Below are 14,896 nucleotides of genomic sequence, written 5' to 3'. Positions count from 1 at the left end.
TTGTTGTTTGGCAGTACCATTACAATATATAATAACTAAAAGCTAAATTACAGAAAGTGAATATTTTTAAAAAGTTATATAAGTTTTGCAAAAAAGGAAATTAGGTAGTGTTCAATGTCCATTCAGAAATCTGGTGGCAGAGGGGAAGAAGCTATTCCTGAATTGTTGAGTGTGCATTTAGGTTCCTGTACCTCCTCCCTGATGGTAGCAGTGAGAAGAGGGTGATGGGTGACCTTAATGGTGGATGTTGCCTTCTTGAGGCATCGTTCCTTGAAGGTGTCCTGGATGCTGGTGAGGCCAGTGCCCACGATGGAGCTGACTGAGTTTACAACTTTCTGCGGCGTTTTTCGATCCTGTGCAGTGGCCCCCCCGCCACTCCGTACAGATGGTGATGTGGCCAGTTAGAAAGCTGTCCATGGTACAACTGTAGAAATTTGCAAGTATCTTTAACTTACCAAGTCTCCTCAAACTCCTAATGAAACGTAGCTGCTGTCATGCCTTCTTTGTAGCTGCATTGGTATGCTGGGCCCAGGACAAATCCTCGAGAGAAGTTGACACCCAGGAACTCGAAATTGCTCACTCTTTCCACTACTGATCCCTTGATGAGAACTGGTGTGCATGCTCTCTTCTTACCCTTTCTGAAGTCTCCAGCCAATTCTTTGGTCTTACTGACGTTGAGTGCAAGCTTGTTGCTGTGTCACCTCTCACCAGCTGATCTATCTCGCACCTGCATACAATTTTGTCACCCTCTGAAATCCTGCCAACAATAGTTGTGTCTAGACAATTCCAGTGCCAGGTTTAAGTTTGCTGATGACATCACAGTCATTGGCTGAATCAAAGATTGTGTTGAATCAGCACACGGAGATTAAAAACCTGGTTGAATGGCGCTACAGAAACCAACTCTCATTCAAAGCCAGCAAAACCAAGGAGCTGATTACTGACTACAAGAGCCAGAAACTGGAGGTCCCTGAGCCAGTCCTCATCAGGGGAATCGGAGGAGGAGATGGTCAGCAACTGCAAATTCCTCAGTGTTACTATTTCAGTGGCCTATCCTGGGTCCAGTGTGTAAGTGCCATTACAAAAAAGGAAAGGCAGCACCTCTGTTTTCTTATAAGTTTACAGAGACTCGGTATGTCATCTGAAACTTTGGACAGACTTCTGTAGGTGTGTTGTGGAGAGTATATTGACTGGTTTCTTCACGACCTTGAACACCAATGCCCTTGAATGGAAATCTTACTAGAAGTAATGCATACAGTCCTCCCCACCATTGAGCAAATTTATAAGGAGATGCTGTTGGAGGAAAGCATCAACCATCAGCAAGGACCCCCACCTTTCAGGCCATGCTGTCTTCTCACTGCTGCAGTACAGGAGCCTCAGGACCCACACTAACAGTCATTACCTCTCAACCATCAGGCTCTTGAACTGGGGGATATCTTCACCCAACACTGAACTGTTCCTACAACCAATGCACTCACTTTTAAGGACTCTGCATCTCATGTTCTCAATATTTATTCTTTATTTATTTATTAATATTATTTTGGGGGTTTTTGCTACTTGTGTTTGCACTGTTTGTTGTCTTATGCATGCTGGGTGTTCGTCTTGTGTGTGGTTTTTCATCGATTCTATTCTGTTTCTTTATATTTACTGTGAATGCCCACAAGCAAATTAATCTTGTGAGGAGAACAGGTAGTGATTCTTGTCTCTTTCTTTCCTGTGAATCGTTGAACAGGTGGGTGGACCACTAGCCCTGGCAATCAACAGGCGTGCTGTGCATGGAGCCTCAGGGGATCGTAAAGGCATTTCGAAAGGTGAAACGAGGCCAGGAGATCCACTCAATCACAGCAGGGACACCCCAGAAAAAGGCAAAGCCAAAGGAAGTCGAAGGTAAGCTAGCCGTGATCTTCGCCTTAAGACATAGGAGCAGAAGTAAGCCATTCAGCCCATCAAGTCTGCTCTGTCATTCGATCTTGCCTAATTTATTTTCCCTTTCAACTGTTTATCCCTGTAACCTTTGACACCCTTGCTAGTACCTATCAACCTCTGCTATAAATATGCCCAATGACTTGGCTTCCACAGCTGTCTGTGGCAATGAATTTCACAGATTCACCACTCTCTGGCCAAAGAAGTTCCTTCTCATCTGTTCTAAAGGGATATCCTTCTACTGTATTCTGAATCTTTCTATTTTGAGGTTATGCCTTCTGGTCCCAGACTGTCTCGCTACTGGGAACAACTTCTGCATGTCCACTCTGGCCAGCTCTTAATATTCAGTATCCACACCCCGACTGTGTGAACTTTAAAACCACTGTAAACTAGAGACTGTGTGTATTTATTACAGACTGCTTTTGCCACAGTTCTGTTTATATTGTGCACAAACTGGCTACGGTGTTTTGTTACACCGCTGTATTAACAATTCAGAATACGTGCTGTTCTGTTTTGCAACTTTCATAGGAGCTTGAAGTGCTGTGATCTGCAGAGTTACAGGGCTAAGTACTAAGTACAGATTATCAGATTAAAGATTATCTGTATTTGTCACATGTACGTCGAAACATCTGCGTCATTTGCGTCAACTACCAGCGCAATACCGGGATGTGCTGGGGGCAGCTCACAGGTATCTACTGACTGCCATCATAGCAAGTCCACAACTTACTGACCCTCACCCAAATGTTTTTGGAAGCAGAGCACCCAGAGGGAATGCACGTTGTCACGAGGAGAACGTGCAAATTCCATACAGTGGGTGATGTAAAGTGTTACACTACCTTGTTGCCTGGCACTGACGCAGAAGGCTTGTCATAAATTCTCTGTTGTCTGTGAGTCGACAAATTAATTCTTTACACGTTCTTATCGACCTCTATTCAGTCATCCATGTTCTCAGTTAAGAAGCTCAAGTCAACCTGCCGCTGAAGTTTTCTTTGGTAATGTTCGATAACTTTTTTTTACACCTGGTGCCTGGAGCAAGTGGGAGCTTTTTTACGGGTGACTCACAGCAGAGTCTGCTCTGCTGAACAAAGAAAAATCACTGCACCGAAGTTTACTGGGCACCAGAGAGCAGCAGGTGCCTTCAGCCTGTTCAGGTTATTGTGCCTGTCCATGGTCTCGCAAGACTAACGGATGCCACCACCTCTGTCTCTGAGAAAGTCATCTGTTCGAGTGTACAGCCTTTCAAAAGCAACACACAAAATGCTGGAGGAGCTCAGCAAAGTCAGGCAATCTGCATGAAGGGTCTCATCCCAGAAAACTTGTCAGTTAGCACAACGCTCTACAGCGCCAATGACCCCAGTTCAATTAAAACTGCTGTCTTTAAGGAGTTTGCATGTTCTCCTCGTGACTTGTGGGCTTCCTCCAAATGCTCCAGTTTCCTCTCACAGTCAAAGACATACGGGTTAAGGTTAGTAGGTTGTGGGCGTGCTATGTCAGCGCTGGAAGCATGGCAACACTTGAAGGCTGTCCTCAGACAGTGTTGGTCATTGATGCGAATGACATATGTTACTGCATGTTTCAATGCACATGTGACAAATAAAGCCAATCGTTAGTATTTAGAACCTCAGCTTTTATCTTCCTCCTGTCTGACCTGCTGAGTCCCTCCAGTATTTTGTGTGTGTGGCTCAAGATCTGCAGAATCTCCTGTGTCAACCTTTCAAAATGTGCTTTTTGTTTAATTGCTCATGGCATGTGCCATCACTGGCAAACTGGCATTTACTGCTGTCCCTATGTACTCTTGAACGACTCACTTGTGTTAAAATAAAAACAGAAAACGCATGGCACTCCTGGCAGGGCAGGCGGCATCTACAGAAAGAGAAAGAGAGTAAATGTGCCTGGCCCCTTCCTCAGAACTGGGAAAGTGAGAAACAACCATGTTTTAAGCTGCAAAGTGGGTGGAGGGGGTGGGAAACAAAGTCAAAGTAGAATTTATTATCAAAGTATGTATATACTACCATTTACTACTCTGAGATTCATTTTCTTGCAGGTTTAGTTACAAACGCAGATTTTGTTCCTGAAGACACTAATAAGCCAGATGCATTTCTGTATCTCTCAGTAGTTTTGTGATCTTGCTCTTTATTCCAGATTTATTTAAATTCTCTGGCTGCTGTGGTGGGATTTGAACAGATTCCTGATCATTAGTGCCAACCTCTGGATAGGAGGCCCACTAACCTAATACAGTCCTTCACCCACCCACTCACCCCTCACCTGATTTCACCTATCACCTGCCAGCTTGTAATCCTTCCCTGCCCCTCACTTACATATGCTGGCTCTTGCCCCCTTCCTTTCTAGTCCTGATGGAGGGTCTCGGCCTGAAATGTCGACTGTTCTACTCCCCTCCATAGATGCTGCCTGACTTGCTGAGTTCCTCCAGCATTTTGAGTATGTTGCTGAAGAATTCCAGCATCTGCAGAATCTCTTGTTTATAATCTGACTCCACTATCCTTTTGAGTAGCTTGTTCCAGGTAGTGACAACTCTGGGCGAGGGAAGCCAGGCTGGAGTGGCATTTTCTGCCTTCTCGTCTTGTGACCTCTGATCACTGGTTACCGCTGTCCTTTCAGGTCCACAAGTACTGCAGTCCCAGCTCATTGCAAATGGTGTCAGCGCCTCTCACACAGTGCAACTGGGTTTTTACAATCCTTGCTGCCTTTCTTGCCTCTCTGCAGAGCAGTGGCTGAGTGGAGTGACAGCATATATCGTCCAGGCGGGGATCGGAAAGACCCGGACGGAAATCTTTCAGAAGCAGATCACACAGAATGGTGGCGAGGTCCTCCTGGCCTTCGGCCCAGCAGTGACCCACGTGATCGTGGAAGATGGGATGGACTGTGACCGAGCCCTGCGGCTCCTGAGGTGTGAGGTGCGTCCTCCCGGTGTCCATGTGTTGCGCTCCGCCTGGCTCAGCTCGTGTATCTCAGAGCGGAGACTTCTGAGCCCCTCGGGCTACAGCATCTTCAGCCTGGATGACCGTCAGCCACCAGAACAGCAGGACCATCCTCAGAGACCGGGGGGTGAAGAGCAAGAAGGGAACAAGTGTGCTGAGGTGAACAAGCAGTCTTCACTGTTGCCGGATGTGAACAACACAAGGCCAAAGGAGCCTCTGGTTGAGCACCAGCAAGGTATTACCACCAAGGAAAATGTGGAAACATTTCAGGACTCCGCAGCCCAGGTAATGTAACACACTTCCTACCTCCTCCACCCCAACTATCACTGGTGCCTTCTGTTGGATCTGCAGTCTATCAAGTTGGAGGAGTATAGGATTGGTGCAGGGGGCAGGGTTTCAGATTTCTGGATCATTGCGATCTCTTATTGGGAAAGGTATGACCTGTACATAAAGGACAGGATACACCTGAACTCGACGGGGATCAATATCCTTGTGGGTAGGTTTGCTAGAACTGTTAAGCTAATTTGGTAGGGAGATACAGATGTCCAAACAGTAGCCAGGATGTGTTATACATATTACAGTGAGGGATAGAAAAGGCTTTTAAAAGAGCACTGTTACAATAGTAATGGGGGATTTCAATATGCAGGTAGATTGGAAAAATTAGGTTAGTGCTGGATCCCAAGAAAACCCACTAGGGGAAAGGCAATTCTGGATTGGGTGTTGTGTAATGAACCAGATTTGATCAGGGAGCTTAAGGTAAAGGAACCCTTTGGGGTCAGTGATCATAGTATGATAGAATTCACCCTGCAGTTTGAGAGAGAGAGAGAGAGAGACCATAAAGCCAGATGTGTCAGAATTACAGTGTAAAGGGAATTACAGAGGCTGGAGAGAGGACCTGGTGGAAGTTAAGTGGAAGGGGGCACCAGCAGGGATGATGGGAGAACAGCAATGGCTGGAGCTTCTGGGGACAATTTGGAGAGCGCAGGATTGATACATCACAAAGATGAAAAAGATATTCTAAAGGGAGGATGAGACAACTGTGACTAACAAGGGAAACTTAAGACAGCATAAAAGGTAAAGAGGCACATATAACAAAAATTAGTGAGAAGTTAAAGGCTTGGGAAGCTTTTAAAAACCAGCAGAAGGTAACGAACAAAGCCATAAAGAGAAAAAAGATGAAATATGGAAACCTAGCCAATAAAATAAAACTAAATAATAAAAGCTTTTTCAGATATATGAAGAGTAAAAGAGAGGCAAGAGTGAAAATCAGACTGCTGGAAAATGACTCTGGATGGGTAGTAATGGAGAACGATAAAATGATGGACAAACTTAAGTATTTTACATCAGTCTTCACTTTGGAAGACGTAAACAGTATGCCAGAAATTCAAGAATGTCAGGAGGCAGAAGTGAGTGCAGTTGCTACTATTAAGGAGAAGGTGCTTGGGAAGCTGAAAGGTCTGAAAGTAGATAAGTCAGCTGGACAACAGCAAGGGTTCTGAAAGAGGTGGCTGACATTGTGGAGGCATTAGTAATGATCTTTAAATAATCACTAGAGGAGTGTATGAGGAGCCTTTGATAGCTCTGGGTTTGTACTTGCTGGAGTTTAGAAGAATGAGGAGGGATCTCATTGAAACGTATCGAATATTGAGAGATGTAGATAGTGTGGATGTGGAGAGGATGTTTCCCATAGTGGTGGCGCCTAGGACCAGAGAGCAAAGCCTCAGAATAGAGGGACTTCATTCAGACTACCGATGAGGAGAAATTTCTTCAGCCATGATGGAATGGCAGAGCAGACTCAATGAGCTGAGTGCCCTAATTCTGCTCCTACATTTTATGATCTTCTATCTCCAGCATCTGCGGAATCCCTTGTGTTTATGCTGTGCTGTACTGTTCTGTGTTCTAATACGTTGAACCCCTCTGTAATGTCTCCTCAGTTCTCCAACGCTGACAGCAACAGTGATTCTGAGGATGACAGTGTCTCCCAGCTTGACCTGCAGGCTCTGATTTCTGGGGATGGGCATCCAGCTGCCAGCCCTGAACTCCCAGAAAAGGGTGTTAGCAGGAAATGGGTGTGTTCTCAGTCATCGGAAAGCAAGAAGGTGAACCACAACAAGGCCATCACGGACAAGCTGAAGGTACTGGAGACAGCATATACACATCAGGGTGACAGATGGAGAGCGCTGGGATATGGCAAGGCCATCAACGCTCTGAAGAGTTATCATAAACCAATCTCCTCCTATGAGGTAAGACATTATCACCTCTTCCATAAAACATAGTCAAGTTTTTAAAGATTTAATGATTGGAAAAAGTATCTAGTGCTTTCCCGGCGTATATGATGAATAAATTCTTTGCAGGCTTCCAGCCAGATACAGGTATCATTTTAATCTGTTATAATGGATACCTGTACCTGGCTGTAAGACCGAGAAGAGTTTATTTAACGATTGACTTCATTTGTCGCATGTGAAATATGTCATTTGCAACAACACAACCGGAGGATGCGCTGGGGGCCGCCTGCAAGTGTCGCCATGTTTCCGGTGCCAACACAGCATGCCCACAACTTACTAACCCTATGCTGTACATCTTAGGAATGTGGGAAGAAACCGGAGCACCCGGAGGAAACCCACACGGCCACAGGGAGATCATACAAACTCATCGCAGAGAGCGGTGGTAATTGAACATACAAATTCATTGCAGATAGCGGTGGTAATTGAAACCCAATTGGTGATCGCTGGCAGTGTAAAGTGTTACACTAACCGTACTGCTGTCTGTGTGACAGGTTTATAACGTGTATGGTGGTGTCTGTTACCATCTGCACATGTATATGTATGGACAGGTGCAATGAAAAACTTACTTGCAGTAGCATTGCAGGTACATGACATCAGATAAGCAGCATTCTCAAGGAAAGCATAAATTCAACATAAATTACACACGAAAGAACACCAGTGGAACAACAAAAAAGTGAAGTTCATTATAGTGTAAAGAGTCGCCCACAGTGATTAAAATTGTGCAGGTTGGTTCAAGAACTGAATGGTTGAAGGAAAGTAGTTGTTCTTCAACCTGGTGGTATGGGACTTCAGGATTCTGTACCTCCTGCCTGATACTGTAAGAAGTATGTGGTAACCTGTCTTAATGACTATTATGCACTAGTATTTACATCCACTGTGATGAAGTGCTTTGAGAAGCTGGTGATGAAACATCTGCCTGAGAAGCAGCTTGGATCCACTCCAATTTGCCTACCATCACAACAGGTCAACTGCAGATGCCATTTCGTTGGCTCTTCAGTCATTTGTGGAACACCTGGGTAGCGAAGACGCATACACCCACTCACTCAATGTCAGCAAGGCCAAGGAGATAATTATTGACTTCAGGAGGGGGAAACCGGAGGTGTATGCACTAATGGGAGGATAGTCCTCATCAGAGCATCAGATGTGAAGAGGGTCAGCAACTTTGAATTCCTTGATGTTATCATTTCAGAGGACCTGTTCTAGGTCCAGCATGCAAGTGCCCTTACAAAGAAGACATGGCAGCACCTCTACTTTCTGAGGAGTTTGCAGAGATTTGATATGTCATGTAAAACTTTGACAAACTTCTATAGGTGTGTGGTGGAGAGTATATTGACTGGTGGCATCATGGCCTGGCGTGGAAGCATCAACGTCCTTGTTCGGAAAATCCTCTAACACAGATAAAGCCCTCCCCACCATTAAGCACACTTACACGGAGCGTTGTCACAGGAAAGCAGTAGCCATCATCAAGGACCCCCACCATCCAGGCCATGTTCTCTTCTCACTACTGCCATCAGGAAGAAGGTACAGGAGCCTCAGGACCAACATCACCAGGTTCAGGAACAGTTATTACCTCTCAGCCATCAGGCTCCTGAACCAAAGGGGATAACTTCACTCAACTTCAGTTACCCCACCACTGAACTGCACCCTCAACCTAAGGACTCACTTTCAAGGATTCTTCATCTCATGTTCTCAATATTTATCATTTATTTATTTTTTATTATTTTGTTACCTTTTTCTTTTCATTTTGTATTTGCACAATTTGTTTTTATTCTTTGCACATTGGTTGTTGTCCGTCCTCTTGGGTGTGGTCTGTCACTGATTCTATTGCATTTCTTTGTAATTACTGTGAATGCCCATGAGAAAATTAATCTCAGGGTTGTATATATGTACTTTGATAATAAAATTACTTTAAATTTTGAACTTTGAAGATAGCATGGCCCAGATGGTGGGCATCTTCGTTGTTACAAGGGAACTTCTGTTTGGGGATAATGTTCTGACCAGACCTGGCGGGAAATGATGGAACCTGAAAAGAGGAAAATGTTCTGCAGATGCTGGAAACCTGAGAGAAAAACCAAAAGCACAGGCAAGCATCGGCAGTTCAGGCAGCTCCTAAGGGGAGAGAAAAACAAGTAACATTTTAGGCCAAAGATTTAAGGGAAAAAAGAGAAGAGAGAATGAAGGCACAAGGAAATCTGCAGACGCTGGAATTTCAAGCAACACACATAAAAGTTGCTGGTGAACACAGCAGGCCAGGCAGCATTTGTAGGAAGAGGTACAGTCAACATTTCAGTTGTTGGAGAGAATGAAAGGATGAGTTTGTGGTGAAGGTGGGGTAGCTGAAAGGGTTAACCAAGGAAAGGGCAGATGCTCTAAAGAAAGATTCTGCCTCAATTCTAACTTAAGCCACTAGCCTCTTCTTTCAGTTTGTTTTTATCTATTCATTCACGGGATCTGTCACCCCATTACAGAGTCCAGTGGTTTTTCTTGCCAATCACACCAAAATAAGATTCTGATGGCATGAATATCGATTTCTCCGTCCAGTAAAAATAGCTTTCTTTCCCCTTCCCCTCTTCTCCTATTCTGCACTCCGGCCTCTTACCTCTCCTCACCCGCCTATCACATCTCCCTGGGTCCCCCCCCCCTCTTTCTCCAGTGGCCCACTCTCCTCTTCTATCAGATTCTTTCCTCTCTAGCCCTTTGCCTCCCCACGTATCTGGCTTCACATCACCTTCTAACTATCCTCCCTCCGCTCCCCCCACCTTTTTATTCTGCCTTCTTCCCCCATTCTTTTCCAGTCCTGAAGGAAGGTCTTGGCCAGAAAAGTCAACTGTTCATTTCCTTCCATGGATGCTGCCTGACCTGCCGCGTTTTCCCATTTTGTGCGTGTTGCTCTGGATTTCCAGCATCTGCAGGATCTCTTGTGTTTATGATACTTTCGCCACCTTCCACTAAAATGAATATTTTTTGTTCTAAGACAACACGCACAAAATGTTGGAATTGTTTGGCCTGAAACGTCGGCTGTTTACTCTTTTCCATAGATGCTGCCTGGCCTGCTGAGTTCCCCCAGCATTTTGTGTGTGTTGCTTGGATTTCCTGCATCTGCAGATTTGCTCTTGTTTGTGATTTTTTTGTTCTAATTGTGTTTTCTTGTAAAAACTGTATAATTTATGTTTTTCTTGTAAATGTTGCTTATCTGATCCCATGTGCCTCTTTTACTGCTGTAAGTTTTCATTGCACCTGTGTATACATGAACATGTGCACAGGACAATAAAACTCGACTGTAAGCTTAACCTAATGCTCAAGCGGATGGAGATACAAAACTCACACAGCGTAGTTCAGAGGTTGGTGAGTGTGCATTAAAAAGCAGTGCTTTGCGGGAGTTTCGCAGCCAGTCTGAGACTGGAATTCATTAGCAAGGGCAATAAGAATAAGGCAGGGGCAGGTGGAGCAGCCATTGCTAGAGTAGGGATTTGAGGCTTTAGCTCTTTGAGCCTAGTGTGGAGAGGTTTGAGTGAGAGAGCTGAAAAACTGTAGGTATGTTTTTTTCCAGTTTATTTATTGTTTCCTTCTTAATAGTTGCACAGTTAGAGCAGTTGGACGCCAAGCAAGATAGTTGAATACTCTCTTGTGTGTTGTGGGAAGACAGGGAGACCTCCAGTGTCCTTGGCAACGTCACCTGCAAGAAGTGCATCCAGCTGCAGCCTCTAATACTCTGTGTTAAGGAGTTGGAGCTGGAAATGGATGAACTCCAGATCAATTGGGAGGCTGAAGGGGTGATAGGACATATAAAGAGGTAGTTACATCTAAGGTGTAGCACACAGGAAACTGGATGACAGTCAGGACGGGTGAAAAGGGTTAAACAGCCAGTGCAGACTACCCCTGTGGCTATCCCCCTCAACCCTTTGCATACTGTTGGGGGTTTGACCTCGGAGAGGAGTGTCACAGCAGTCAGGTCTCTGGCACTGTGCACTGTGGCTCAGAGGGAAGAGGAGAGAAGAGGCAAGCTGTGGTGATAGGGAATTCATTAGTTAGAGGAACAGAAAGGAGACTCTGTGGTTGAAATCAAGATTCCTGGATGGTATTGTTGGCCAGAAAGAATGACAATCTACAACTCAGTGAATTCAAATGAATCAAGGACAGTGGAAACACCCAGACTAATTGTCTTTGTTCTTGCCACATGCTTGGGGATGGAGGCTGCCATTTTGTGAAGACACTCTGTTCTCCATTTTGTGAGCTTGACATGTTGGGCTTGATCAATGTTTTAAAGAAGACACGATGATTCTTCAGGTAATCTGCTGGACTGAAGATCATTTCCAAATAAGAAGTTATTTGTGGGATGTTCCTTGGTTGGCTATAACACGCAGGTTTGTGAATGTTGGGGTTGATGCCTGCCTGAAGTGATTGGAGCTCATTGCTGATTGAGAGCAAAGAGCCATAAGTTATCGACTGTCACTTGATGGGAAGAGAGCAATAAATCGATGCTGGCTTGGAACAGAGCCAAAAACAAGGTGTTTAGGGACAGACACATGGCCTGTGGCCGATGACACTGGAATGCGATATTTGAATTGATAAGGAATGGATATAAAAGTGGATGCTTCGTGTGTGCTGGTAGCGGTAACTTCGAAGAATAACCATCGCAAATACAAGTGTAAGCAATCCTGTGAGAAACACGTGGTGAGTGAATCGGGACAACAAGGAACGCCTGGCCAGCGTAAACTCCCTTGCCTGGGTAATACCCTTGTTATTCTTTGACTATTCAGGAGAGTCAGGGATACCTAGCGAATGGTATTTAGTGTATGAATTCACATACTTATTAGTTTAAACAATAAAGGTACTTGTCAGTAAATACAGATCTCTCTGTGCCTCACTAATCATCATTGTATGTAGTAGGTTTTTTTTTCAATAGTATATTACCTCCTGAATGCCAGGGTCCTTTAATCTTGGATGAGTCCTCAGCATGCTTAAGTGGGAGGGGGGTGAGCAGCAGAGGTCATAGTCCATTTAGATACCAATGACATAGGTAGGAAGAGGGACAAGGTTCTGCAAAGTGAGTTCAGGGAGTTAGATCCTAAGTTAAAGGTTAGGACATTCTGGTTTGTTATCTCAGGATTACTATCTGTGCCACATGCTACTGAAGCCAGAAATAGGAAGATCATACAGTTTAATATGTGGCAAAGGAGTTGATGTAGGATGGAGGGCAACAGATTTTTGGATTACTGGGCTGTCTTCCAGGGAAGCTGGAGGAGCCGGAAGGGCCTGTTCCACGCCGTATCTTAATAAATAAATAAAATAAATGAAAGGCAGATGTGCTCAGGTTCAGTGAGGCTTGGTTGCGGGAGGGGCTGGACTGGCAGCTCAATATTCCAGGGTTCCACTGTTTTAGACGTGATACAACGAGAGAGAGTAAAGGGGGAGGGCTGGCATTACTAGTCAGGGAAAATGTCATGGTAGTGCTCAGTCAAGGTAGACTGGAGAACTCGTCTAATGAGGCTTTATGGGTGGAACTGAGGAATAAGAAAGCTATGACGACGTTAATGGGGCCATATTATAGACACTCAAAGGTCCGCAGGACTTAAAGGAGCAAGTTTGTAGAGAGATCGCAGACTGTTGCAAGAAACATAAGGTTGTGATAGTAGGTGATTTTAATTTTCCACATATTGACTGGGAGTCCCATACTGCGTTCAGGAAAATTTCCTTAATCAGTACATAGAAGTTTCGATGAGAGAGTGTCCAATACTTCATCTTCTATTAGGGAATGAGACAGGGTGGGTGACACTTTGCATCCAGTGATCATAATGCCATTAATTTCAAGGTAATTATGGAGAGGGATAGGTCTAGACCTCGATTTAAGATTCTAAATTGGAGAAATTTTGATGGTATCAGAAAGGAACTGGCAAGTGTGAATTGGGACAGGTTGTTTCCTGGCAAAGGTGTACTTGGTAAGTGGGAGGCCTTCAAAATTGAGACTTTGAGAGTACAGAGCTCGTATGTGTCTGTCAGAATGAAAGGCAAGGATAATAGGCTTAAGGAATCTTGGTTTTCAAGAGCTATTGAGGCCCTGGTTAAGGAAAACAAAGGAGGCGCATAGCAGGTGTAGGCAGGTAGGAACAAATGCGGTATAAGAAGTGCAAGGGAACATCTAAGAAAGAAATCAGGAAGGCTAAAAGAAGATAGAAGGTTGTTCTAGCAGACAAGGTGAAGGAGAATGCTAAGGAATTCTACAGATATGTTAAGAGCGAAAGGATAGCAAGGGACAAAATTGGTCCTGTGGAAGATCAGGGTGGTAATCCATGTGTGGAGCCAAACGAGGTGCAGGAGATCTTAATTGAATTTTTTCGCATCTGTATTTACTCGGGAAATAGCACAGAGCCTATAGAAGTGAGGCAAAGCAGCAGCGAAATCCTGGACTACAGATTACACAGGAGGACGTAGTTGTTCTCTTGAGGCAAATTAGGGTGGACACCCCAGGACCTGACCAGGTGCTCTCTCAGACCCTGAGAGAGGCAAGTGTCGAAATTGCAGTGATGCTAGCAGAGATATTTAAATCATCCTTAGCGACAGGTGCTACAGGGTAAGCTAATGTTGTTTTGCTGTCAGCTCTAAGAATAAACCAGGAAATTGTAGGCTGGTGAGCCATACATCAGTAGTGGTGAAGTTATTATAAAGTATTCTAAGGGACTGGATATGTGAGTATTTGGATAGACAAGGACTCATTAGGGATAGTCGGCTTTATGCGTGGTAGGTTGTGTCTAACCAATCTTATGGAGTTTTTCGGAGAAGGTGCCCAGAAAGTTGATGAAGGCAAAGCAGTGGATGTTGTCTACAGGGAGTATAGCAAAGCATTTGACAAGGTCCCACCTGGGAGGCTGATCAAGAAGGTGCAGTTGCTCGACATTCAAGATGAGGTGGTAAATTGGATTAGAGATTGGCTTTGCAGAAGAAGCCAGAGAGTGGTACTAGATGGCTGCTTCTCTGACTGGAGGCCTGTGACTAGTGCAGTGCTACAGGGATCGGTGCTGGGTCCTTGTTGTTTGTCATCTATATCAATGATCTGGATGATAATGTGGTTAACTGAACCATCAAATTTGCGGATGACACCAAGATTGTGGGTGTAGTGGACAGCGAGGAAGACTATCAAAGCTTGCAGCGGAAACTGAACCAGCTGGGAAAATGGGCTGGAAAATGGCAGATGGAGTTTAATGCAGTCACGTCTGAGGTGTGGCACTTTGGGAAGACCAACCTGGGTAGGTCTTACACAGTGAACGGTAGGGCACTGAGGAGTGCAGTGGAACAGAGGGACCTGTGACTACAGATCCATAATTCATGGAAAGTGACGTCACATGTAGATAGGGTCATAAAGAAAGCTTTTGGTACATTGGCCTTCATAAATCAAAGTATTGAGTACAGGACGCAAACACGAGGAAATCTGCAGATGCTGGAAATTCAGGCAACACACATCAAAGTTGCTGGTGAACACAGCAGGCCAGGCAGCATCTCTAGGAAGAGGTACAGTCGACGTTTCAGGCCGAGACCCTTCGTCAGGATGAACGGTCTCGGCCTGAAACGTCGACTGTACCTCTTCCTAGAGATGCTGCCTGGCCTGCTGCGTTCACCAGCAACTTTGATGTGTGTTTATTGAGTACAGGAGATGGGATGTTATGTTGAAGTTGTGTAAAATGTTGGTGACACGTAATTTGGAGTATTGTGTGCTGTCTTGGTCACCAACCTACAGGAAAGACATAAGATTGAAAG

General features: G+C 44.8%; 1 protein-coding gene across 4 annotated transcripts in view; it reads left to right on the top strand.

The window, feature by feature from the left end:
• poll (polymerase (DNA directed), lambda) overlaps positions 1 to 14,896 on the top strand; it is a 31,036-nt gene that overhangs the window by 2,208 nt on the left and 13,932 nt on the right. For all 4 annotated transcript variants that reach the window (XM_072239047.1, XM_072239049.1, XM_072239048.1 and 1 more), the window contains exons 2-4: positions 1,730 to 1,884; positions 4,645 to 5,144; positions 6,794 to 7,102. In XM_072239047.1, the coding sequence (XP_072095148.1) occupies positions 1,773 to 1,884; positions 4,645 to 5,144; positions 6,794 to 7,102 (921 nt within the window). In that variant the 5' untranslated portion in view covers positions 1,730 to 1,772. The remainder of the gene's footprint in view (positions 1 to 1,729; positions 1,885 to 4,644; positions 5,145 to 6,793; positions 7,103 to 14,896) is intronic.

This window comes from Mobula birostris, chromosome 21 (assembly GCF_030028105.1).
Source record: "Mobula birostris isolate sMobBir1 chromosome 21, sMobBir1.hap1, whole genome shotgun sequence".
NCBI classification, from domain to species: Eukaryota; Metazoa; Chordata; class Chondrichthyes; order Myliobatiformes; family Myliobatidae; genus Mobula; species Mobula birostris.
This window is presented reverse-complemented; position numbering and strand designations above follow the sequence as displayed.